The following is a 27,405-nucleotide window of genomic DNA, read 5'->3' as shown; positions in this document are numbered from 1 at the left end:
TCTCTCTGTGATGGGCGAGTCGTGACAAGCTTCTTGACACAAACAAGTCTCAGCCCCATCTCGTGAGGCGTGGGACGGGCCCGCAGATGTTCCAGGGGCAAGCTGTGTCTTGCTGCCTTTCGCTAGAACACTCTTTGAGCATTCAAGGACTCTCCTCCTCCTCCGGCGCAATGTGAGATGCAACCATCAAGCTTAACTCTCTCAAAAAGACAGAGCCCACTCCAAGAGCACAGGGTTCAGGAAAGAGGCACACAGTATTTACACAAGTATTATCTACAGGCCCTCAATCCATTACTGTAATCCCCCTGAGCTCTACTGCGTCCCAGTGATAGCCCAAACCATGACATTCCTCTCCTTTGACTATATGTAGTGGCAGTTAATACACAGGGCAAACACAACCAATCTTTAGCCTCACAATAGCTGCATCAATAGCCGACAATGGCTGCGTCGTTTGCAACACTCCATTAATTTAGTAAAGCAATGAAGACAAAACATCTGTATTCACAGTGTTTTTCTCAGTGAACGATAAAGGAGGGAACACCATGGAGACTGCAGGAGTGCCAACGAGGAAACCGTGTGGGAGCAGTTCTGGGAAATGTTGACGTGTTGCACCTTACAGTCATTCTAGACAGGAAGAGGTTAAGGTGTGGGTTAGGGATTAGGTGTGTCTCCAAAAGAACAGTCATCAAAAAGTACAGTACACAGTCCACTAAGTCCTGTGGAAGATCCCACAGGCCTTCAAAAGGGGGCATTAGCAGATCTATGAGCAGCGCAAAGCTGTGGTGGTGACATCTTCAGTGGGTCTCCGCCTGCAGTCCATCAGTCCAGCAGTTGAGCTATTGGGTTGAGATTATGGGAGCTTTACCAAAGATCTCCTGAGATCAGGTGAGGGAGCCTGCGAGATGGGGACCAACACTATAATCACTGCTTTTTAAAAGGAGGCTGAGTGCTGCAGCAGAGCAGTGAAAATGACTTTCATCAGAAAAACTAAATAATGTTCAGTGAGGCGAAGGTGTGACAAATAGTCTTTGATGGGAGTGGAGAGAGGAGCAGCTAGAATCACTGGTGACATTTACCTGGTTATTAAGTGAGAAAACAGCTGAGACAACCTTGGTATACTGTGTCAGTTAAAATGCTGCGTTTTTTATTTTCTGTTAAAATACATGTGATTTAGGTTTGTTTATATTTGCTACGCATATGCTGTGTAGACTCATCAGAAGGTGGCGCTGTAGGCTACATGACATATGGCTGCAACAAACAGAGTAGAAGAAGTCCGTCTGAAGACAAAGACATCCAAAGAAACACTTGATCAGTCATGTGCATAAAGTTTGCTGTCAGAACTGTTTCCATCTCCCGTGAAGTACATGAACTCTTTCTACAAAAAGTCAAAAACCACCTCAAGTGGGTCTAGAAATTTTTTGCGAAATTGAAGATGTTTTTTAAAAAAATGTTGCCGTTTCTATAAACTTTTTCTAGAATGCAGAAACCAGTAAACAAAGGATCTATAGCTCCTCCATGAACACAGTGCACTACTTTAAAATAAAAGTTTTTTTAAACATGAATCATTTCCCAGTCAGGCTATCAGAATTAACTTCATTCATCTTAATTATTAGTCATATAATGACTATGAGTAGTTCAGTGAATTGGCATCTGTCATAGACTACAGATTTTTTAAAATACTTTTTTTTGAGGCACTGTTGTCTTTGTGTTAGATAGTGAAGTTAAAATGTGGGGAAAAAGATCAGGAGAATGACGTGTAGTAAAGGTGCAGGCCGACTGAGATTCAAACGAGGGACTCAGTGCTGATGGCATTTGTGCCTATAGGTTGCCCCAGGCTTCTCTAATTTTATTCCTATTTTTTTATTTTACTGCTACATTTTCAACTCTCATAGTTGATTTTCATCTTTAAAAAGACTATATTCAAAACCGTCAAAGGCCACAGACACAATAAAACTGAAGTCTAACTGAATTTAGATAGAAAGTACTGATGTTCTGTTTTCTTAAGTGTTGACTGAAAATGTATGAATGAACACATCAGTGGGAGACATACGCTTTTTATTTGTTTAACCAGGTAGGTCAATTGAGAACCAGTTCTCATTCACAATGATGGCCTGGCTTCAGACAGTGCAATAATAGGAAGTAGCAATCCACTACTTTTCCACGTTAAGTCAGACCAATCTAACCTGTCTTGCATCATGTGTTATGACTGTGGGACGCAGTCTGTTTTACTACATGTGTCTATAATGGGATAGGTCCTAAACCTGGCTCTGGGGCGTGCCTCTCACAAACCACACTCTTAGCCGTCTCACAGTTGCACATCAGACAAACACTTTTGTTTTTGGACTGTGAAAATGAGAGGGATGAGTGAGGCAGTGTGGGAATTGGGTAAATGTCACAATCCCACACTTGGTGTGGCAAAGGAATAATGAGAGATGGTGCAGCACTCCCTGAGTTTACTCTGAAGGCACAGTGCATTAAATTCAGCGCATTAAGCTCAGCAGGTTTTTCAACAGTCCCCTTTTGACATATTTAATAGGGAATGCTTGGGTCGGCTGCTAATTATCAATTTTACCCTAATGATAGACCTTTTAAATGGCAATTTCCTTTAAAGATGTCTCATTCCCGTTGACATTTGTAAATAATTCTTTAGTAAAGCAGCTCCATTACATAATTATCAACATGTCACACATAGCCAGAGACACATGCTACGTAGTTTTGTCTTTCTAATTCCGATTTAGGCCACTGGTGTGCCCAATTCGCAGAACGTTTCAACGTCTTATCAAAACTGTCCAATAAAAAGCACGTCACCCAAACACGGAGAGAAAACTCGTCGTCTACGATGTCCACTAGGGTGCATCCATACGCTGAAATCGCATGGCTGCAACAGTGTCTGCACAGGTTAACCATGCAAACAACCAAGCAGGTGGGGTGCTGATGCAACAGCTGTCCCTCAGCCCCGTCATGCATAATGACAGAGCAGGAAGAGCTGGTTGTGTGGCTTTACTGAGCATCACATGGTGACATCTAGCTGCACAGGGCATCACCACACCTGGAGCAAAGATTCTACCTGTTTACTTCTGTCATCAACAAAGCACCAGTAAACTTTGACCAAGTTGTGACTAAGCTGAAGTTAAAGAACACGGTCATTGTTGGCTAAACAAAGGTTTTAACCCTCCATATATGGTTTTTACACAGTTAGGATTATTTTTTAAGACTTTGGTAAGCAAATGTCTCCCACAGTGAGATCATACTTTTTTGTCAGCAAGAGAAGTTCATGAAAAATGCCTGAGGTCGAGTCATAATTTGAAGCTATACATCTCAAGTGACATTCTCCAGATGTGGTTGTGCAATGCAGGACTTTCGAATAATGTACACCTCAACTTGCCTCAAGCACAGACAGTTAGATAAGGAGTTCATGGGTAAAAGCGTCTCTTTAAACCTCTACCCTGAGAAATCAGTGCCTCATATGATGACCTGTGTTGTAATTGAAATCTACAGATGGAAGTAGACAACATGCAGTGAAATAAACAGCTTAATGTACATTTCAGATGTTTTCTTTCCACTTGTCTGAAAGAAAGACTTGTTATAGGAGTGAAATATCACAAAATCTGAAAATTGGCAAGTGTTTGAAAAGAAAAGGCGACTGGCTCCATAAACTGATTATTCATCCGCTTTCTGACTCAAAATGTTGTACATGCGTAACTCTCCGGGAACACAGTTCAGCTTTTTAGGAAGATGCTTGAAAATATGTTGTGATGGTGAAATGTTCTGAAAGTTGGTAAGGAGCAGCAGCAGGACTCAGACTGTCTATACATCATGCAATACAGAGGTTGGATCCAACTGACTTTAAGCAGACTGCACAAACTGTTAAATGAACGGAGGGTCTTACCGTCCAGGTGGCAGACTTTGCTGTACTAGACTGCTGGAAGGACACATCAAAGGTGTGGGGCCCGGCGTAGTCTGTGTTAGATGGGATGGCCGGTGAGGGGGAAAGGGCGTCAAAGGTGGAGCTGGGCTGGGCGTAAGGTGACGGAGCAGTCACGTTGTTCTGTGCATGGTCGTTGTTGTAGGGGCTGGTGGAGGTTGAGCCGCCATTCTGAATGTTCTGATCCATGCTGTTCAGGAGCCCCAGATTGGTATACTGTGACTGAAGACAAAATGGAGGGAATGGCAACAAAGGAATGTGTTCAGTCAGATGCTTCATTGTGATACTGTTTAAAACTAGTTAATATAAAAGAAAAGACTGATCAATCTTTTTCATTCAAACAGAAATACTCATGTGAACGTTAGATATTTAGGGACCTACAAGGGTTGGTTTGCTACCTTTAAGGCTGAATTTGAATATTAATATTGAGAACATGAGAAAATCTTAGCTTTAGGTGTCAGGTGTTATAGTTTTATCTGCAAATATACCAAGATACAATTGGTGAATTACTTCAGAATCCCATGGGGTTGGCAGCTAAAGATTATTCTTAGAAATAAATAGCCATGGCTAAGTAAAAAAAAATGGCTGCCGAGAACTTTAATTTAGGTAAAAACAACAAAATGATCATAGAATATATAAAATAAATAATAAACTGGATACCCAAGCCTTCTAATTCACCTTTCCACAGCCGAAACTATTCAGACAGGAGGAATGGAATTAAAATATCTGCCTTTAAACAGGATGGAGAGTACGCCTGGGTCATAGCCTGCCCCTTCCTGCCTGCTCTGCTTGCCATTCACCCCATTCCTTTCCATTTATAAATGGCACATTCCTGGACGAGGTGCCATGGCTCTCGCTCTTTAGACGGCCATTAATCTCTTCCAGGGCCTCTTGTTTATTTCAAGCACGGCTGACCACAGCTGTCCTACTCACACCCACCGTGCTGCCAGGTGTTAGTGTTGTGCCAGATGACCGACAAAACACACATCTTGGTAGGTTATATAACTATTAGTCAAGATTGTGACTTATGAATCAATAATGCTGCTTAATTGCACACTGAGCCGCGCAGACTCATGCAGCCAGACAGACAGACACACCTGAAAGAGGTCATTCGAGTCAACATACTTGTGCAACAGCGCCACAGGGTAGTGAGCTGTTAGGATGAGGGTCACTGTGTGTGCAGTGCGAAGCTGCTTAACCCCCTCCCCCCGGAAACAATGACAACAGAGCTTATAAGAGTCTGTCTGGAGAACAATTATGCTGGGCATGCAGGTGTTAGGAGACAAGTGCTTTGTGAATGGAACACACAAACTAAGAAGGAAAGAAAACTTGACTCTGGAGGAGATCCTTCAGCCTCTAGCAGGGAGAGGCTTCCCCAAAGACGCGCTCTTTCACAAAAGGCTAATTACCCACATGTATTATACAGGTTTAAAGTCAATGAGCTGGAGATTGACCCTGTGTGTCTGATCTCAGAGCAGAAAATGGGTATGTGTTGAACTCGTGTGACTAAAAAATGTCAACGTAATCACCTAGACAAAGTTAAAAAACGATCATTTTCCTCGTTTTCCATGGGAACTAATGGAGTGACTAATTTTCCAGTTGGGCCAGTGTTTTCCCGTATGTGACGAGTGAGCAATCATGATATCAGTATGATTCTTTTGAACTCTGGCGCAATTTCACTGAGGCGCTCAGCCTTTGGGAGATGACACAGCCCCCCTCCCCCCCTTACCTGATGCTGGCAGCTGCAACCGTGGATGTGACAGGCACCAATTATCAATGCCAAATTATTATTGTAAAGAGAAGGTTGATGCTGGCCAGAGAACAAACACAGATAAAAGCAGGGACACAAATGCCTGACACAGACTACTTAGCATTAAATACAGGGGCCAAGGCAATTCTTCTTGTACTCTAAATGAATATGAGGATCAAAGTTGAGGATTTAAGGATAAAGCCATAATTGACCTGATAGTGCAGCTCAGCAGAGTTTCACCTAAACTCATCATGTTTAAATGTTTAATTGGCTGGAAGTGGGATATCAGCTTTTAAAAAGAGCCGTGAGAGGGAGTTTGAGGGCTTCTCTTTGTTTCCTTTAATCAGATCTTATTCCACTATAATACAGCAACCATTTAATAACCACTTTAGCAGCTCTTAAAAATTCCTTCTGTTTATAGCTGACGCTGTGTTTAGGCCTTTGGGATGTCACGCTGCTAAGCAGAAGCACAGTAAATCAGTAGCCTTGACATCCTCAACAGCCTTTAATAAAGTTTGTGAAAGGTTGTGCTGTCTGTTTGAGGCCTTTGAGCTCATTTCTTTGTCTGAGATAAATGCTGGGGTAACCATTTCAGGCCAAGAGGAAAAGGACACTGTTGACCTTCACAGCGACTGCTTGTTCATTTCAACGTAGGAATCTGAGTTATCCACAACACATATCAGAGATCTTTTAAATACACATGGCAGCACTAAATCAAAACTTACTGCGACGGCCAACACATTGGCATTCAGTAGTGGTATGGCATGCTAACACATTTAAATTACTGTCTTGTGTTTACTGCTAGACCAGTGCTCAACAAAGACCAACAAATACTATTGAGGTGTAGCTGATTTTCTGCAGTTTGAGATACTCTGCACCTCTGTCAGTACAGATTTCTGAAAGGTCTCAGAAGTTATGATTTTGTCTGATTAATAGGTTAGTTGAGTATCATTAGCAACAGTTACATGAGAGATTCTGTTATCTGTGTGAGCGCTGTGCATGCAGAATATCTGCTGGAAAATACTGCACATCTGCAGACATACAGCAAAACCTGTGGATACCATCTGAAGAACAGTACATTTGATTTCCACTGAATAACCAAAACAGATAAACACTGACAATTTATATCTAAAGCTGCATAAATTCTCCTGTTGTTGCTGATGTTTAGCCACTGCAAGCACTGATAAGGCAGGAATCAGAGCAGACCTGGCCTGAGGGAGGTAAAATAGCTGCCATTCCAGGCTCTCTGATGACCTGCTGCGTGTTCCTCTGGCCAGCACCTAACAGCATCGAGGGGACCGTGATGAGTGACCACAGGGGAGGGAGGCTTTAAAGGCTCAGCGGGGCTGGGTGGGGGTCTATCTGCACCTTATACCTGCTGGGGTGGGCAGAGCAGGTGATTGTATCTACATCGACATACCATTAAAGCAATTACGACCCCGGACTAAACACCAACGCCTGAGCAGCCACATTCTAATGGCTGCAGCGGCTCCCAGGAGACTGGCGATGGGGGAACCTGATACCTCACACACTGGAGGGATTGAGCCGGACACCACTTAAAGACCCTCTGCTCAACAACTTTAAAGACAGTGACCTGACACACCTGCTATCTGCAACCTGCAATCTGAGAATCTATCACCGCTCACTCGCTCCGCAACGAAGTTTAAATGTGAAATTTGGCTGGTGAACAAAAATAAATCAAGAAGCGCAACACAACAGTTCACAAAAGGAATCAACAATGGGAAAAAGGAAAATGGGACAAAAACGAACAGAACAAAGATCATTTGAAAACTAAAGAATGTATTTTGCACAATGAATAGAGATACAGAAATTGACAACAGTTTTTTTGTCTTCTCAAACACTATAAGGACCAATTTTAGTGCTTTCTTTTGTACCATTATGATTAAATGGAACTGATGTAAAGCTATTAATTCAATCAGATTAATGTCACGATCAAGTTTTTGAAAAATATGAAAGCATATTTTAACTTCGTACAAGCTTATTTAATTCACCTTTGTAGTATTTGACATCGAGCTCTGCAAACACAGATTCATCAATCATTATGCTTGCACTTTCAGAATAAAAAATGGGATTTTTTTTTTAACAAAGAGTTTTGAATACTGATTGATGCATTTAAACTGTTTTGTTTTTTTGGGTGATATCTTTGACAGAACAGAAGATCCTTTAATGTAAACTTCGACATTTTGTGGAAGGACATTCCGTTCAAATGGAGCACAAAAAACGGCTGATCCCACAAAAATCGTACAAAGCAAATCACAGTGTTGGTATAGTTTCTCATCATTAAAATAACCTACATGAAGGCATTTTTCTCTTTCCTTTCCATTTCTTCATCTTTTCTGACCATTTCCATTAAAATCCTCTTAGAGAGCAGGAAGAACTTCTCACCATAGAAAATCCAAACCATCTAAATCCTGTTGGAAACCTGATTTTCTGACATATAGAATGCTTGTTGAACAGCAGCCAGACACTGAAATTAAATTATATCAACTGACTACATCGATGCCCAGCGGACAGCAGCCATTTCATGAGAAGAAAATATTCAAAGAGATTCTCCAGGTGTTTACATTCCCTGCTCCCTAGACTGTCACACGCACACAGATGTGCACAAATATACAAACATACTGTCGCATACCGCAACACAGAAGAAAAAATTCTTCATTACAGACTTACTTGGTGTTTGCTTGATTTAAAAAAACATTTGTCTAATTGTCGTGAATATTTTTTTCTAAGCTACTAAGCAGTGAATACCAACAGTTACACAGAAACATGATACACATCAGTCCAAACGATTGAGTATAATTCAAAAAGCTGACATAAAATGGGAAAAGGCCTTTTACTCTGATGTGGCCTTTGTGCCATGGAGTTCTGGAGAACCAACTAGAGGAATGAGATCGAGTGAAGATTCTCCATTACCAGCTCCTCCGTTGGTCTTACCTCACTGTAAGATGGTGTGGTCCCCGTCTCCAGGTACAACATGCTGGCGCTGAGATTGAGCAGAGCTGCTGCTGTTTGCTCCACTGGCTCCAGGATTCCACAAATCTCTTTTCCTCACTCTAAAGGAGTGATGTGGACTACAAATGCAAAGTGGACAAGCAGAAGCTTCTATAGGAATCTATTGGGAGGTCATATATACCTGGAAGAGAGGGGAGGGGTCTAAGGATACCTGTTCAAAACCCGAGTATACACCCATCTCAAGAAGAAGCACTGGCTCCTTACCCCGTCTTTCAATCTCTGCAGAGCTCCTCAGAGGAGAAACAAATGACTTTTAGCAACTTGGAAGCTGTGCTTAGATTGTCAAAGCATTGACATTTTCTGTTTCAAACGCAACAAAAATTATGCGCTTTTTCCTTGCATGCTTGCATTTTAGTTTTTTTATATTTTACTTATTGACCATCATTTTGCTGCAGTTGCCAATCCATGTAAGCCAACATAGAATACTGGAAAAAAGAAATACATTTAATTTATAAATTAGATCCTGTTTTTTTTTCGGGGGGCGTATCTTCATAGCAATGCTCTCAGATCAATTTAGAATTTAATTTTAGCCATTCCAACTATATGGAATGTATCTTTGAGTGGGTGCACTGCAGGAGAGAATGAAAAGGAAATTTCCAAATTTAAAAATACCATCAATGTGAATGATAATGAGGACTAATAACACAAAATTCTCTAGAACTACAGAGTGAAAGAGGCCGCAGAGTGAGAGCTGTAGTCTGGGGTTGGAAGAGTTAACCTACAGTAGCTAGTTTGCATAAGAATTGCCCTCCTCTGCATCCTCTAAGCAATCTGAATGTAGAAGCCCCCAGAAAAAACAATGTGGCTCCTGGAGAATCCTTGTATCTATCAGAGATGACTGATGTAGCTCTGTTGTGGAAACATGCATTGTTTCTCAGATACTCTAATGGTGGTGGCACTGATCATCTCGCTCTCCTGCTATTGCAACAACTCCAGTAAACCGAGTAAAAATTTACTTTCAATTTACATACAATATATTTTAAATTTTTCAGCTGGCAAATTGAAATAACAAAATTTCAGTGCAGGGAAGTGTGTTTTCCAACTGTGAAGAGTTGAAAAAAATAAATAAAAATATTACACCAATTTTTTCACCAAAAAAAAAATTCATGAACATCACAGACCGTTTTGCTAAACAACAAATGAAAAGCATCTTTAGGTTTATATATTAATCTTTTAAAATCTCAAAGTAGTTTTGGTTTTTCATCTGCAAGAGAAATATGGAGTGAAGTCAAACTGCAGCTGTAAGCATGAGTGGAATCACTGCTAACTGCACTGCTGTATGACGAGGGAGGAGACTGGCTACTACAGTGCAAATCACTTCAATTACTACAGAGTGAGAACCCGAAGACTCCTGCCCTGTGGGTCAGAGTGGTTTGAGAGCTGTCTGAAAACTCAAGCACAACTATGACGTGAAGTCAGTGTCTCCAATCACCAGCCACACCCCGTTCAGGCCCTGGAGGCAAAGGGCCCATAGGTCAGCCTCCCACAAAAGGCAAATCAACACTAAAGAGCTTGATCCGGCAACCTCCCAAGGTACTGGCCTCAGTGAGGGTCAAGCCAAACCTTCTGAGGGTGATAATTAGTTTAGCTAAACAAACTTCGAATTATGTTAAAACAACAATGACTTATGAAAAGAAGTTAGAGTGCTTAGTGTACGTCTAATACAGCAGTAAAATATAGAAAGGTAGCTGCATTTAAGTGGGACAGGACAGACAAACCATAGAAACATGGAATACTGGCTGTTTAATGCATCTGAGACAATTGGTGCAATACATTCCTGTAGGTCCACAGATTAAAACACATCTTAAATGTTCTCAATTACATAGTTTTTCTACATAAACTAACATGAAACTATTTTAAACTAATGAGTAAACAATTTTTTAAAGTCTCTCGCAGCAAAAGTTAAATTTTTCACTTGCTAGCGTGTTTGTTTTAGGCTGTTCATTGAAACAATAGCTCACTGATAAACGTAACTATACACTCAATGAGAGCAGTCACATCTCTATTAACTTCATCAGCTCAGATCCTGCAGTAGTGAGAAACTAAGTCGACCAGGCAGCAGCTGAAGGTCTGCAGATCCAGGGGCTCAGACAAAAGAGGCTTTACTAGAGTTGTTCCTTTTAAAGAGCCTGTTCCTAAAGTCAGCTAGATTAGTTTAGTATCAGGTGTCAGGCTGCAGTGGCTGGGAAGACACAGACACCTGACCTTAAAACAGAGGAAGCCAACATCCATACTGACAACACAAGCAGTCAACAGAGCTACACAAAGCGTTACTTGGGTGGCAGTTCCTAAAATCCCAAAAACAGAAGTAAGCTGCCTTTGTTAGAATTAATTTACCAACTTAAAAACTTAATTGCAGAGTAATTTTTAAAAGCACAGCATACTGTAAACAAAAATTTTAAATAAACAAAAATATTCATACAAGCTACAAAGTACTACAACATTCACCAGACTTCCATCTTGCCATTAATCTTTCAATAAAAGTACCGCTGATGTTGTTTTTTCAACATAGCATCATACTACGTATGAAAAGTTGCTTGGATGAATAAAAGGGCTTGACTGGGCTGTAGCTTCTGTTCTCTGAAGTTCTCAGATTAGTGCTTTGCAACAGACAATGAACCAACAGGGTGGAGATGAAGTGAAGTACTGAACGTGGCTGACTAATCAACAGCCTCAAGGCCCATTCAGTATTCATTCAGAGGCTGCAGTTAACATCAGCATTAGGACTACGAATCATTTGTTCAAAGTTGATGTTAAAAAAAACAGTCATGCATACAGTTTTCGAAGAAAGTTTTCGGACACCCCGTGCGTTTGTGAAATTTTACGTTAAGAATCACTTTGAGGTCTTCAAGTGTAATTTCTTTTAGGACAGTCACAACCAGAATAATAAACAAATCCTAAAAAAGCCATTAGAAGCCTAAAATTGATTGGTTCCATAAAAATACATAAGAAATTTTGAGTATTGTGTCATTTTGGCACCAGTGACTCACTAATGAAGGTCGTGCTTTTTTATTAAAAGTAGGGCTGGGCACGTTAACACGTTATCAATGCGTTAATGTTGCTGACAATTATTTTACTGCACGTTAATGCAGTTTTTTTTAAATTATTATGAAAATCTGTTGCTCAATAGCTCTTAATGAATATACAGACAAATCATGGGTCACAGGAGGGCTGGATGTTGATCAGTACTTGGGATGGGCGTCATCATGTCTCACCCAATAACAATAGAGGGAGGCTTCAGCAGACTGGTTGGATGCAGAGTGTGGGAGAAGTAGAGATTAACTAAAACAAGACAAGCTAACAAATGCAGCAGTGAAGTAATTAGCTATAGACTGCATTCCGATTAGTCTTATGGAAGATGTCGGTCTGAGGAACGTTTTTAGGATCGCAACGAATGACGGCATGTATGAGCCTCAACATGCATCACTACTAGGAGACCCATACACAGCTGCTATAGTCCCCGACATATAGACTGGTTCTGCTGCTCCCTGAAAAAAGAAAAATGTTTGTGCTAATAAATGTTAACTTGCTGTTGCTGGGATGGTTCCTGTCATAATGTTATGATCGTGGCTCTGGACTCTGACGGTAACTTGCTTTTCTCTAACAAACCAGATAAAAATATTAATGTCCTTGCAGTGGCAAACAGCTGTGGTTTTATTTGATTTGATTACATTAATGTTTAGATTGAGATTTACAAGAAATATCTCAACTGCTACTGTGTAAAAAGTGTTTACAAACCAAATGTTACTGTATTTTTGTTCATATAACAGTACTTTAAAAATAAAAGTGCTGAATACACTACTTTTAAATTCATTATTTCCAGTCCAGTTTCCAGCTTTATCTTCCTCCTGCTAATGTGAGGGTACACAGAAGGCCAGGTGAGGCATTATCTCCAGCATGTACAGTACCTGCTGTCAAGCATGGTGGGGGCAGTATCATGGTTTGGGGATGCATGAGTGCTGCTGGTGTTGGTCATCTCACTGTCTGTGATGGCATGTTGAACTCTGCCAAGTTTTGTGCCATTCTAGACTTCCACATGCTCCCTTCTGCACGTGCACTGTTCCATCGAAGTCAAAACTAGATGTTTCAACAAGGTAATGCTCCTTGCCACACATCCAGGGCCTGTAGAACTTGGCTGCAGGAGCTCAGTATCCAGGTCTTAGAATGGCCAGCTCAATCCCTGGACATGAGCTCCATTGAAAATCTGTGATGGATTATTAGAAGGTCTGTTTCAAAGTGTAAACCAAAGAATTTAGAAGAATTAAAAGCAGTAATTCAAGAAGAATTGGACAAGATTACCCCTCAACAGTGTGAAAGGCTCGTGGGAAACATGCCAGCCAGGATTAGAGCTCTACTGCTGCTAATGGAAGGACTGCTAAATATTAATTTGATGATGTGATGGTTTATTTATTTTTGTTCAGTTGTGAACACATTCTCTGTTATTTGTTGACTTTGATACCGACAATGTCGAGAACTGACATATTGAAAATGTCAAGAATTCGGTTTTGTTAGTTTTTTCTTGTAAACAAACAAGAAACATATCAGTTGTATTTGTTTGTGTCTGTCTAATGCAGCCACACATTTTGAAACACAAAAAAGATTTTTCCACAAATATTTCATGATAACATTTGAGATTGTGTAAAATTTGAATGGTGTCAGAAAAGTTTTTTTCCACCACTGTATGTTTTCGTGAGGAGTGTAAATCCTGAAAGGGTGAGAAAAAGAGAGGAATGGAAAATTTAACCTAACTACAGCAGCTTTTGTTTTGCTAGTTTGCATACGTCAGTAGAAATACTTTAGAAACAGGTGTCTTTTTCTTTTTTCCAATCTGTCTTCTTTCTAGCATCTTTTCAAACATTAGTCAAGCAACAAAGAACACAATGACAATATGCTATTTGGTTGCATGCAAAACCTATCTGTCAAACAGAGCCACTGCTTTTTAATTTGTCTAATCATCACAGTCAGTTGGGTGCAGTGAGAATGGAAACTGTAAAAAAAAATGTGGTGCCTGATTTTAATGTCTAATCCTAGAAACAAACTAAAAACAAATTTTCCAACTAAACATCATCCCAGCAGTGACTATGTTCATTTGAAAACAAAATATTTTTAAAAATCTTAAAGGAAACATCTGCAACTACACAACCAAATGTGTTCATTTATAGTAAAAGATAAAATCTTTTCTTCCCAAGTGCATCAACTCCAATCTATTTTTATTTTCACAGTCTGGCGAAAAACTCTGGATTCAAATCTAACATTTTTATGAAGAGGAATATTGAAAACTGGTATTTATTTATGTGAGCAAGTTTTTCAATCTAACCTGGTATTATATAATACTGCAGTGTAAAAATACAGTTAAGAAAATGTGTGAAAAAATAGGGTTTGATGGTGTTCATACAGAGTTTTACTATCGCAGGGTTTTTCCTGCATAGGTGAATTTTTTGCACCCCAAAACCCCTGCAAAAAAGTTTTCAGTACTCCCTAAAAACGGTTTAACCAATGCAAAAGAAAAAATACCAAGGCTAAAATATTAAGAACTGGGAAAACCTGTTTTGTTAGATGGGGTTTTCATTTAGTCAAGCATAAAAGATATTTTTGTTCATGAAATGGTCACAGATAATGATAAAATGCATTGATTTCTGTCAAATGAGTTAACACAGACTCACTGCCTTTACTGTACAGGGAGCGACTGCATGTTGTCACCCCCCAAAGGCTCATTCTGCAGCAGGAAAAACCCGGTGCAGCATCACCACAATCAGACTGCCTCCTGGCTCAGCTCTGCATGTGGACCACAGCAAGTAGTCATTCTCTGGTGTTACGCCTTAAAAACACGTCTTTATGTGCTGGAGGCAAACTGGTGGAGCATTAAAAAAAATAAAAGAGCATATTATGGTTTGGGATTTCAAGCACAGGTTTACCTTGGATTAAATAAAGCAACGAGTCCTGGTGATTAATCCAAGTTAAGCTTAAAATTGTTGTTCTTAAAAATTGTGATGGGAAGTGAAGGTACCTCAAATGTCGGCTGAGTGAGACAAATAAAGGGCAAGATGGACTTAGTGTTAAGATACTTTCCTTCAGGTAAAATGGAAGTAATGACTAATAAAGAATGTTAAGAAAATGACAAAAAAAAAAACGTCTGAAGTTGGCATGATAATGTAAATAACTGCACCAAATGTTGGCAGATTTTTTTAGAAGGATGCATGAAGACTGGATTTTAGTTCAGTTACAATTAGGAAACAGAACAGAAAACTGCTCATATGCACAAACAGAACAAAGCGGCAATCACACAGTAGACACACAAGGTGTGGTGAAAAAAGCACAAAACCAAACACAAACATGTAATTAGATCTCAGAGAAGCGGAGCGTCGATTGAGCTACTCTGCTGCCAAGTTGTTTAAACTCTAACCTGTGAGTGAAAAGACCTTCAGCCCTAGGCCCCTAACACTGACTTTCCTCAGCTGATCAGAGCTGATCAGGTGTAAAATCAGCTGTTGGGGGTAGGATATAGTTTCTCCTACCACTTTCCTGCTGCATTCCTTCATGTTATTCTACCCTCTGCTTGCTCCTCTCCTTCTCCCTTGTTGCCATCCCCCACCTTTACACAGAGAAGACACGTACTGATAGATGAGAGCCGGGACCTCTGTGAGAGAGGCAGGTGCTGCCTTAAATTGTTGCCCTGCAGCTACAGAAAAAAAAAAATCCAGAAGAAAAAGGAATTTCAGATTAAACATAAACCCTACACAATACAAATAAGTCCCCCAGGGCACTAAACAGTGAGCTGCATTCTAATGACTCATGAAAGAGGCACACCTCCACTCGGCTGGAAGAGGAGAGGGGGGCAGGGGTGAGGGTGGGTTTGCCCACCACAGATTCTCGTCTAAGCAGACGCTTGACTTGCTGATAACGACCGGGGCTTGGTGATTGGCAAGCCGCCACGGCAGCGAGCTCTCAGCCCCACACGGACGCTGCCTGAGTTGTTGGCGTGCCAATCACCCCACCACGCCCCTCTCTGTGTGCAGAGGAAAGTGGGTGGTGGGGGTGGAGCCATTAATCACCAGTTCAAGAGAGCACAGGCCCCCTAGGGGGATGCACAGGGTAACATTACTCAGCTCCTTGAACAAAATTTTTATTTGCTATTTTTTTTCCACTCTGGCTGGACAGTGGCATTCCTGCACTGGGAGGGGAACATGCTCATCATCTCAGAGTAGCAGAGCTGACAAGGATACATCCCTCAGCACAGGTCAGACAGAAGGAAGCTCATAAAGACACCAGTTTATAAACTAGAACACATTGTTTGTACAGACTATAGAGCTGAGCAATACTGCCAAAAAAATGACATTTGAATGACCTAAACCCAAGACAAAATTGAAGTAGTTTTCGTTCTTAAAAATATGCATCTTCCAAGAATCGAGCTCCCAATCGTGGCTTCAATCACAATCTCACAGGGGCCACCCAGGTCAAGCACAGCTCAGGCTAAGATGAGATATTATCAGAACCTTACAGACAACATCTCAGACAACAACAGATAAACTGGTGTTCTTTACTAGCATGTTGAACTGCTCTGTGCCACATTTCTCAACTGTCCCGGGGAAATTCCATTGTTAATATGAAAATTGAAAGTAGATTCTGTATTTAACAACATGAGGGATTTACCACTGTAAGTCCCATCAACTCAGAATGAAAGTAATCTCAGATATATGTTATCAGGTGCACAAACTGACAAATTTAAAAATCACATAGAGCTCTAAGCTACTAAGTGTCATACAAAAACCATGTTGTTTTTGGTGAATCATTCAGAGAGAAATATAAGCTCTCTGTGTGGTTTCATGAGATAATTTGAGTGGACTTCACTGGCTAAAAAAGTATAACCATTAAAAACACAAGCATTGGTAAAATGTCAAAAACATCTGTATTGTTTCTGTTATTGTGGCCACATTTTTATTTTTTTTTAACCATGTCACCAGAGGGGCTCCGTAGTTAATGGTATTAAAGCGGTATAAAAAAGTTGCTTTGCCTTTGCAAGAACCAGGTTGTTTTGTAACTGTTAGTGGTGTAAAGTAGCTAAATACATTTACTCAAGTACAATATTTTAAAACAATTTTGAGGTACTTGTAATTTACTTGAGTATTTCCATTTTATGCTAATGTACACTTACACTACACTACATTTCAGAGGGCATTTTTGGTGCTTTATACCACATTACATTTATCTGACAGACTTAGTTACTTCTTAGAAGAAGATTTTATACATAGGAGTATATATTAAACTTTTCAATAACAGCACAAGATCAAACCAGTGGTTTAAAACCTTTTTGGCTTCCCAGAAAAAACAGTGTGTAGTCAGGCTCACAATTCAGATGAATTGTTGACAGCTGCACTAGACAGCAATTATTCACTCTACACTTCTCAGATGGGTTCATGTCAATAAATGTTCCAATGATCAAATATCTATCAAAAAATAGAAGACTAAAGAAGTCCACAAACAACTTTTAATTTCTTATCAATCATGGGATGAGCCCTCAGATTTATCTGTTGCTTCTGTATATAAATCTGGATATGAGGAAGTTCTGACTTCAGCAAAATGATACTGACACACTTGATTCTCTATTAATAATCCCACAATGTCGTATATAATAATATAATCAGACCAAACCAAAACTTTTACTTTAATACTTTAACTACATTTGCCTGATAATACTTAAATGTTCTATGTTCTTTTACTCATGGAGGATGATTTTTGCAGGACTTTACCTAGATCAGAGTATTTTTACATGGTTATATTGGTACTTTTACTTATATAAAGGATCTGGACTTCTTCCACCAATGCTGGTTGCATAGATACATATTGAAATTAAAGGGGTCACATGAGCAGGGCATGCAGTTGTTCCTGTACATATTTTTAAATGATGGGTCATGGTGGGTTTGAGGCAGCGGGAGCTGCTTGTTGAAAAACTACACAAAATAAAACTTTTGTTTTCCACAGAAACCTATGTACTTACAGAATGCACCTCGTCTGGCTCATGCATGGTTATGCAGTCCATGCTGATCTGAATGGTGTTTCCTGCAGACCCATCTGTTGGCCCCTCAGTGAAATTCAGCTCAATGGGCTGCACTGAGTGAAGAGCAGATCTGTAAGAAAAATATTGGCACCACTGACAAACAGTTGATATGCACATTATCTTTTTTTCTGGTCAGTCACAAAAAGTCACTGAAGTCTGTGTGTGCTTTTGTATTTGTGTATATTCACTTACTGGTCCAACATATCAAATAGTTGGTTAAATACATCTTGGCTGAAGAAGTCATTTGTCTGTGCTGACTGGTTCTGGGACATGGTGGTGAGGAATGAGCTCTCTCTCCAGGACAAACGAGATGAGGGGTCCCTGAGACTGCAAAGACACATCATCAATCAGCTACTATAATTATACATATTCCAAATAAGCAATACTTGCTTTACTGTTGGCATTTGGAAAAAGGAACAACTATTTTAATGGTTGGTTTTAATAGTTGCAATGTCAGCAAACACTGAGCATAAATGTTGATGGGCAGGGCTGACATTTGGCCACCCAGTCAGAGGAGCAAAGGAGGAGGAGTTGTCCTGCTGGCAGCCATTCATGACGAGCACTTCCATTGTGGAGAAGTCAGCCTGCATAATACTGAATATTTGTACTACACATAATGGTGATTATGCACCATTCAGACCCAGGCACTTTGACCTGCTCCCTTGAAACATTACACCTGCTTCAGAGCTCAGCCTGCCATTGTTCCAGCTGAAGTGGCGCACGCTGCAGTCTGAGACGAGAGGAATTCCCCCCACAGTCTATATGATAGTACTGCCACAGCTCCTGGTATGTGTACAGCTGGACGAGCTTGGAGGGGGGCTGATGGGGCGGCCATAATCTGAAGCTGGCACTATTTTAGGTTCTGGAATTCCCCGGCACTGCGTGATGAATGATATTAATACCTGACTTACAAACACAGGCATATCTAATGAAGGAAATAATTTAACTTATGCAGAAGGCAGACATGAGGGAGGGTGGAGAGATTAGATGAATTAAAGATGCCTTCAGTTTGCAATGCTAAAACAACATTATGGGTCAGATGTCATGGATTAGGCCGACTAATTATTCAAAATGAACTTAATGTAATATATTTAAACGCTTTTGCAAAATTAAGACAATGTCAAGGCTTGAACGGATTAACAATGGTGTTGTTTGGCCCGAGCATCCGAGTTCGCCCCAAATATTTTATGAATAGCCCTGGATCTATATATTTTTGTTTGCTTGCTTTTTTTAAAATAAAAGAGCAATTAAAAAAAAATCCATTCATCAGTCATTCTGATCAGGCTAGAATCGCTGAAAATATGATAGAGCTTTTTAAAAAAACATTATTAATTCTGTTCTTCATAAAAGCCTGATCTGTTCACTAAAGTTGACTGTTTCATTACAGAGATTTTTCTCTTTCATAGTGTCACAGCAGGATGTCTGCAGCACTGATGTTATTGTGTGTCTGGAAGCTCCTCTGTAATTATATGTAAAATGTGACCTGTCTAATCAGCATAAGAACTAACAAATTATGACAATTATGACATTTTAGTGATTTATTATAGGTTGCTGTACTTAGACAAGATATCATTAGGCTACGGACAGAATGTTTTATCAGCAACACGGACAGCAAATTTGGTATGATTATTATTTATTTGGGTTATCGTTTTAGGGACTTTATGGGTCAATTTTATCCCCTAACCAGCACCTGTATCTCTCCTACTGAACTAAGGGTCGGTCATCCTAACAAGTATTAAATAAACTTTATGAAACAAGTATTTCCAAGGCACACCTTAACAGTTACAGCTTTGTAAATGTCACTGTGCACACCCTGTAATATTACTGTGGAACGCAGACTGCACATAGAAAGAAAATGGCATGACCTTACTTTGCCTCCAGCACAGCGTCTTATATTTTATAACACCATTTTACCCTGAAATAACTTGAAAGTGGTGCAATTATCAGATTAAAATAAATAGATTTCTGGGATGGGCTAAACCGCCAACATGTCAAGACTGTAACAACACATCTGCAGATAAAAAAGAGTGATGATCTACAACTAATGGCAATATGGATATCCTTTGTGGCCTGTGCAGCACATTGGTTAAAGTTGTCATTTGTAAAAAGTGAAAGTAATATATTCTATTTTATAGCTAATTTTGACAGGTTAAACATACTTAAACATTTGAGTAAGGTACAGAGACTGCAAACACATAATGCATTTAAAAAAGTAGAAATTAAGTAAAATATTTAAAGCCATGAAACCTTAAAAGTCAAGTCATGATTATTAACAAGGCACATTTTTAAACACTGCTGCTGAGCCAAAGTGCTTTCCAATAGAGAAACAAGATTAACATCATAAATTTACAGAACAACTTCAACTATTAAGTTTTTAGCTGGTGCAACAATAGTAGTAGTACAAATTTATCTGGCTAATTTAAATACAACAACAAAAAACTACATACTCTAAAAAATTTAATGATTGATTTAGACAATTAATGTTAAACCCATGTGAAATTATGTATGAAAAATCCTATGAAAAGGACTGAATGTGTCAGTTTGAGTTTTGTAGTTGGTGCTAACTACAAACAAATTTGGCTTTTTGATAATAATAGGCAGTTCAGCAGAAGTAGCAGCTGGCTTAAGACGTTTTGTAACACCAGGAAAAATAAATTTAGCAGCCTTAGTGTTTTAAATTTTCATCAGGAATCACCTACTAAGCCAAGTCATTTTAGCTGCGCTTCCTACAGCCAGCCTCGGTATTATTACAAATTTCTGCCCTGGTTTTGCAGCATCATTAGCTGTGTCTGCTGAAGTTTATTCATTCTTCAAATATTCTCAACATTTTTGCCTCTTACTGTTGCTGTTGCAGGTGTTTTAATCTGACTTGATTTTTAGTTCCGGTTGTCTTCAAGGTCCTATGATTGTCAACGACAGAATTTCGCGGGAGTACAGAGTGTGTAAAAATGACTTCTGGTTTGTTTTACTTAAATGTAAAGCACGAATTAAGAACTTGTCCTGCACGAGATGGTAATTTTTTGTGATACTTAAAAGGATATATAATTTATAGTAATTTTTTTCTTGTTTGTTTTGTATTTTTGTCTTAGTTTGATTTTGGAATTGTCTCAGCTACTTTCTTTGTTGACTTGAAAGGAAAATTAAAACAGGGTTGAAAAGCACATTAGACTTTTCCAACCTGTTTTAATTTTCTTTTTAGGTCATTTTCCCAAACATTACAGTTGATAATGAGGATAATTGAAGAAGGAAGGCATTTAGAGCATCAATCCAAATAGTAAGGCTTTGTTTTGCAGATAAGTCCATTTTAACTTTAAAACAAATAGCACATTTTAAAACATTTTACATATTTACTCCCTGCAAAAAGCAAATCACTCCACTACTTGCTACAGTACTTTTGAGTTCCTCTGCAACATTGCTTGAGATGAACCGTCACATAAAAGCTAGTTAAAGATATAAACCTTACTTATGTCCACACATTAGCAAAACCCAAATCGCAATAAGGAGAATGTACCCAAGAGCTTTGCTTTTACCATAAAATCTAAATGCAAAGTTGGTGAAAAAATGCACAGAGAGCATTTCACAGAAAAAAACAATCATGGCGAGAAGGAGGCTCACCTGCATGTCTAAAAGAGTTAAGGTAGCGTTGGCTATACTGCTCCAATTAAACTGCAGTTGAGTAATAACTGTAATGTGATCATATAAGTTACATTATTGCATTGCAGACACATATAATGTGACTGCTTTGGAACGTGTTACCCCAACACCGCCAGCCACAAGGAAAACAACAAATCGTAAGATGACTCAAATAATAAAAGACAAATAGATTGCAGATAGAACAGGTGTGGTGTCGCCTCTGTTCAAAGAGGTGCAGCCACTTTCTGACTCAGGTCAACTGCATTTGAGTCTGGCATTAATGTTACTTTAAAATTGGCTATTTGGCAGAACTAGTTTAACTGTCTGACACCTCATTAACTGCCCAAAAGACTTTTGAGCTTTGTTTCTGCATTGTTTGTTGACCAGCCAGCTTCCAGAATATAATCACCAAAGTTGTGCTTCAGGTTCAGCAGCTGCACTAGTGAATCATTTATATAGCAAAACTGCTAAACTCCTGATGTCCAGCACACTTAAACATGTGTTTTTAGCAATGGTCATGTTTTCTGTTAATAAAAAGGCAAATATGTGCACTTTCACATGCATGTAATGCTAATCCTATTTAAATATTTAAAGCACTGAGACTTTAGTGGATTACTGGTAAACAACAAGGTGGAAAAACATAAAAATAGTGGATTTTAATACCAAAAGCTGGACTTCATTGTTGCACATATACACACCACACAGCAATATAGGCTTAGTTCTGACGTTTAAATCAAATCTTTTATCTGTCTTTCTATCATCCTTTAGCTGTTCTGTTTCTCTAAGACAACATTCGGTTAGATGGGTTTGTCCCTTTTCTGGCTGTTGTTTGTCTGCTATTAAGTGTCTGGTTACTCAGAGAGTTTTTCAGCTAGCCTGAGGCAGAGGCTGTTCAGCATCCACTTAAACACAGCGCAGCGCCTCCAGACGAGACTGGGGCAGAGGTCAGCACTAAACAGGGATGGCCATTGTCTCCTGGCAGGTTGGGCACAACGACCGATGAAAATGCAATCAAAACAAACAGCCCAGCCGATCGGGGCCCTTCTCCAGTGTCTTTATTAATCACCCGTTCAAAGGCCTAAGACCCTCTCCCCTCATCTGTCAGTCTTGGCTGCAGGAGGGACATGACTGCAAAACAATGGAAGGCCCCCAAGTTTCTCCTCCTCTTATCCCTTTACTTTTATAGAAGTGAAACAGTCTGAAGTCAAATCCTCTGGGGGACGAGGACAGGCGCAAATTCCTTGAAGGTTTGGAATGCAAAGAAAACAAGGCAGGAGGGAGAAACAGTGAGCCAACAATGATACCTGGATACCTGAGTGCCAAAAGCAACAACACAAAAAATTAGCTAATGCTAAAAACTTTGCGTGCTCAAAAACAGATTAGAGCACCACTGCTAACAGGTTTTATGTGAAAACACACTAGAATGCGTTTAAATGTGCAGAGCATTTTGTTTAATCAACACAAGAAACTTGACACAGTGATAAGTTTAACAGTGGTGGACAGAAAGTAAGTACAATCACTGAAGTACTGTGCTTAAGTTCAGTCAAGAGTTACTTGTACTGCACTTGAGTATTTCCATTTCACTTTATACTTCTACACCACTACATTTTATAGACAAAAAAAATTGTACTTTTTTATTTCACTACATTAATTTGACAACTTTAAGTCAGCTTCAGATTAATTTTTATAAAAGAAAATATAATCAAAGATCAAAATGTGATGAAATATTAGAGTTTAACATCCAACTTAATTGATCCTTGAGATGAAATTCACAAGCTGTCCAGCTGATAAAAAGTAGTTTAATCACCTCCTTCAGCTCCAGCGTTAAAGCAGTCAACACATTATTGAGCAGATAATTATAATCCTGTACAATACACTTTTATGAAATATTCCTCTCTGCATCATGAATACATTTATTTTTAGTACGTTAACTATATTTTGACAGTAAATGTAGGAATTTTACTTGAGCATTTCTACGCTGTTTTACTCACACTTTTCCTTAAGATTTGAACATTTCTTTCAGCTCTGGCATGGAAAACATACTTGTCCACAAGGACACTGTGAAAAAGACTAAAAATTTTCAAAAAAAAAATGAAGAACACTTTGAATCTGCACACAAAAGAGGAAGAAACTATAGTTAAATAATGTCTACTAAATACCTAAATTTGAAAATGATAGATAGATAGATAGATAGATAGATAGATAGATAGATAGATAGATAGATAGATAGATAGATAGATAGATAGATAGATAGATAGATAGATAGATAGACAGATACTTTTTCATTGCTCAGTTAATCTGTTTTATAGCTTGTTTTTTTTTTTTTTTTATCTGTCATTGATTTCAGTTTGGCCAAGATACCATTATAAAGCCCCTTTGTTTTGCTTTATTTATTGTTTTTATCTTTTACTGCGCTCTATTTTAGCTATTTTTCCATCCCAGAGCTGAAGAGGCAACATAATGTTCTAACATATTGTTTATATCATGGCTTTGTTAAACATATAGAGGACATTTATGGGGTAAAATACATAAAGTAGAATATTGTGCTGTGACTGAATTGAATGCATCCTGCATTTCTGTCATCACACTTTTTTGAACCTGAACATTCGTCCTCACTGACCCACAAATCCTTTACAGTAAGGTTTAGAAGAAGAGCTCCGGATGTCATGTAATCTGTCTGCCATCAGCCCTGATTGCCCTTTACACATGCATTGTTGCCATAAGTATGCCACACTTATAAATATATCAGGACCGAGCGACAGCAGCTGAGGATCCAGGCAGACGCAACTGTTCTCAGGTCATTTTGGACCCTCAGACAGCATCAGCAGGTCAAACAAGAGCAGGGAGATTCCCAGCCTGTAGCTTTGATATACTTGACTAGACTTACATATAAATGCTAAAGAATCCAGCTAAATACAAGGTCAATGTTAAATCCATGCAGTAAATGTTGTTTATCGTGAGTTTGCATTAAAAAATAATAGATCATGAGATCAGATCATATCAAGGAAATCATCAATTTGTACAACATGTATGTACTTACCGATGAAAGGGAAACTCTGGGTAATACTGCACAGCTGTGTAAGGTGAATTCATGTTGTCATGCCAAACTTCACTCGTGTTGAAATCTTCAAAACGACCAGCTTGTCATAAATGTATCAATAACTGTGCTTGAGCTACGAGAATAAAAACAGCAAATAAAAATAAAATAAAAAATATATAACATAGAAATGAATAAACAAACAGGCCTGGATTAAAGTGCCGGAGGGTACAGTGCAGAGTGGAGAAAGTTTGAGAGATGTTTTGAATTTAGGTATTTTTTCTTAGGCTACGCTACAAATAGGAGGGGCCTGTGTCAGCTATCTGACCAATCCCATGCTACAGTTGTACAAGATATCACTCACTCTCAGTTGCTAGGATATAGATATCAAGCAACTACATTTGACCCTGCAGCCGCCCTCAGACCTCCCCCCACTCACCCACACAAACAGCCACTCTCCTGAAAACCTACCCCCCCGTACCCGACTCCCGCATGTGTTTCTCTGGCCTTGTCCTGATATTTCCACCCGGATTCCCGAGAGTTTTTTTGTTGGTCGAGGGCCTGTCTGTTGCGTCACGCTCCTCACCGAAGCCTAAGCATTTCCATAAATACCCTCCAAATGGCAGAAATAGTTGATTCTGTGCCGATTCAGCAAAAAAAAAAAAAAAAGCCAAATGTTTGATTTTAAGGAAGTGAAACATGCACTTGGATCAAGATTTCACGTCTCCTGAGACATATTAACAGAATTCCTATTCAAGCTTGAGCAAACATAAACAGACACTGGATAAAAATACTTTATCTTTACAGTAGCCTACATAAAATCTTATTTAGGCGCGTACAGATATCGTGCCACATCCTACTTCCACCCCCCGCTCACCAGGCAGTATGGCGATGTAAACCTAGAGGTGTTGTGTGGTTTTTAGAGATGAGCAGCACATGAATCAGCATGCTAAAATAAAAGGTAGGGTCACAGCAGGGGGAATGATAATAAATAGATGTGGTGTATCCAGGGAACACAAACCTCTAAGCTACTCTCTTGTACTTTTAATAAAGACACGCAGCCTCTCTCTCCCCGCCGAGCGCCAACTGTGCACCTGTGATGGGCAGCGGACTCACAAACTGTGTGCCAACCTGGTGACGAGACACTGTGGTCAAACAGAGGCTATTTTTAAAAGGCATGTCTGACAAAATAAAAGAGGTTTCATATATGAAATGTCACATTCAGCTCATAAGAGTTCATCAGGGATGCAGCTTTAAATCTAAAGCTGCGCACCTGCATGTATCTATATTGTTTTGATGATATATAAAGGATTACACATTCTCTCTTCTATTGTCTTCTATTCACATCTATCAAAGCCCGAATCATTTGACAGTCAGAGCATAACTTTGTGGTACATCAATATTTAGTCATTTTCTGTGGACATGTGACACCATGATATTTTTTGGGGCAGAGAGTAAGTCTGTTTGCTTTTATCACCCTGAGCCCTGCATGAAAAAATGCAAACGTGGCTCGTTTTTATTTGCAACACGTCATCCAGCAGTCACATACACTATATTGCCAAAAGTATTCGCTCACCCATCCAAATAATCAGAATCAGGTGTTCCAATCACTTCCATGGCCACAGGTGTATAAAATCAAGCACCTAGGCATGCAGACTGCTTTTACAAACATTTGTGAAAGAATGGGTCGCTCTCAGGAGCTCAGTGAATTCCAGCGTGGAACTGTGATAGGATGCCACCTGTGCAACAAATCCAGTCGTGACATTTCCTCGCTCCTAAATATTCTACAGTCAACTGTCAGCTGTATTGTAAGAAAGTGGAAGTGTGCGGGAACGACAGCAACTCAGCCACAAAGTGGTAGGTCATGTAAACTGATGGAGCGGGGTCAGTGGATGCTGAGGCGTATAGTGCCAAGAGGTCGCCAACGTTTTGCAGTCAATCACTACAGACCTTCAAACTTCATGTGGCCTTCAGATTAGCTCAGGAACAGTGCTTCAGCAGAGAGCTTCATGGAATGGGTTTCCATGGCCGAGCAGCTGCATCCAAGCCATACATCACCAAGTGCAATGCAAAGCGTCGGATGCAGTGGTGTAAAGCACGCCACCACTGGACTCTAGAGCAGTGGAGACGCCTTCTCTGGAGTGACGAATGGCGCTTCTCCATCTGGCAATCTGATGGATGAGTCTGGGTTTGGCGGTTGCCAGGAGAACGATACTTGTCGGACTGCATTGTACCAAGTGTAAAGTTTGGTGGAGGGGGGATTATGGTGTGGGCTTGTTTTTCAGGAGCTGGGCTTGGCCCCTTAGTTCCAGTGAAAGGAACTCTGAATGCTTCAGCATACCAAGACATTTTGGACAATTCCATGCTCCCAACTTTGTGGGAACAGTTTGGAGCTGGTCCTTCCTCTTCCAACATGACTGTGCACCAGTGCACAAAGCAAGGTCCATAAAGACATGGATGACAGAGTCTGGTGTGGATGAACTTGACTGGCCTGCACAGAGTCCTGACCTCAACCTGATAGAACACCTTTGGGATGAATTAGAGCAGAGACTGAGAGCCAGACCTTCTGGTCCAACATCAGTGTGTGACCTCACAAATGCACTTCTGGAAGAATGGTCAAAAATTCCCATAAACACACTCCTAAACCTTGTGGACAGCCTTCCCAGAAGAGTTGAAGCTGTTATAGCTGCAAAGGGTGGACCGACGTCATATTGAACCCTATGGATTAGGAATGGCAGGTGAGCGAATACTTTTGGCAATATAGTGTACATGCACATACACATTCCCTTATGTTACTTGAACACGTGCATGCTACAAACTGTTGTTTTGTTGTCTGATATGCCTTTAAATGCATTCATCTGTTACTGAAATTGGACGTCCTAGATTACGTTCCACTGTGATGCTGGTACTTTAAAGCACAACAACGATGCACTCCGCATGTCTTTTAATGCACGGCTGGTGAAAGTGAAAGA

General features: G+C 39.8%; 1 protein-coding gene across 6 annotated transcripts in view; it reads right to left on the bottom strand.

The window, feature by feature from the left end:
* Nucleotides 1–24,666, bottom strand: part of tp63 (tumor protein p63) — a 39,986-nt gene extending 15,320 nt beyond the window's left edge. Inside the window, exons 1-4 of one of the 6 annotated variants that reach the window (XM_035957761.2) lie at nt 24,437–24,666; nt 17,956–18,090; nt 17,704–17,833; nt 3,890–4,147 (exon numbers count right to left, since the gene is read on the bottom strand). In XM_035957761.2, coding sequence (XP_035813654.1) covers nt 3,890–4,147; nt 17,704–17,833; nt 17,956–18,090; nt 24,437–24,489 — 576 coding nt within the window. In that variant the 5' untranslated portion in view covers nt 24,490–24,666. Of the gene's footprint in view, nt 1–3,889; nt 4,148–8,630; nt 8,800–17,703; nt 17,834–17,955; nt 18,091–24,436 lie in introns of those variants that run through there. The other 5 variants (XM_035957760.2, XM_035957757.2, XM_023291436.3 and 2 more) reach the window with 5 other exon arrangements.
* Nucleotides 24,667–27,405: the final 2,739 nt, after the last annotated feature.

This window comes from Amphiprion ocellaris, chromosome 2, assembly GCF_022539595.1.
Source record: "Amphiprion ocellaris isolate individual 3 ecotype Okinawa chromosome 2, ASM2253959v1, whole genome shotgun sequence".
Classification (NCBI taxonomy): Eukaryota; Metazoa; Chordata; class Actinopteri; family Pomacentridae; genus Amphiprion; species Amphiprion ocellaris.
The sequence above is the reverse complement of the archived record's forward strand: the minus strand, read 5'-3'. Positions and strand labels throughout refer to the sequence as shown.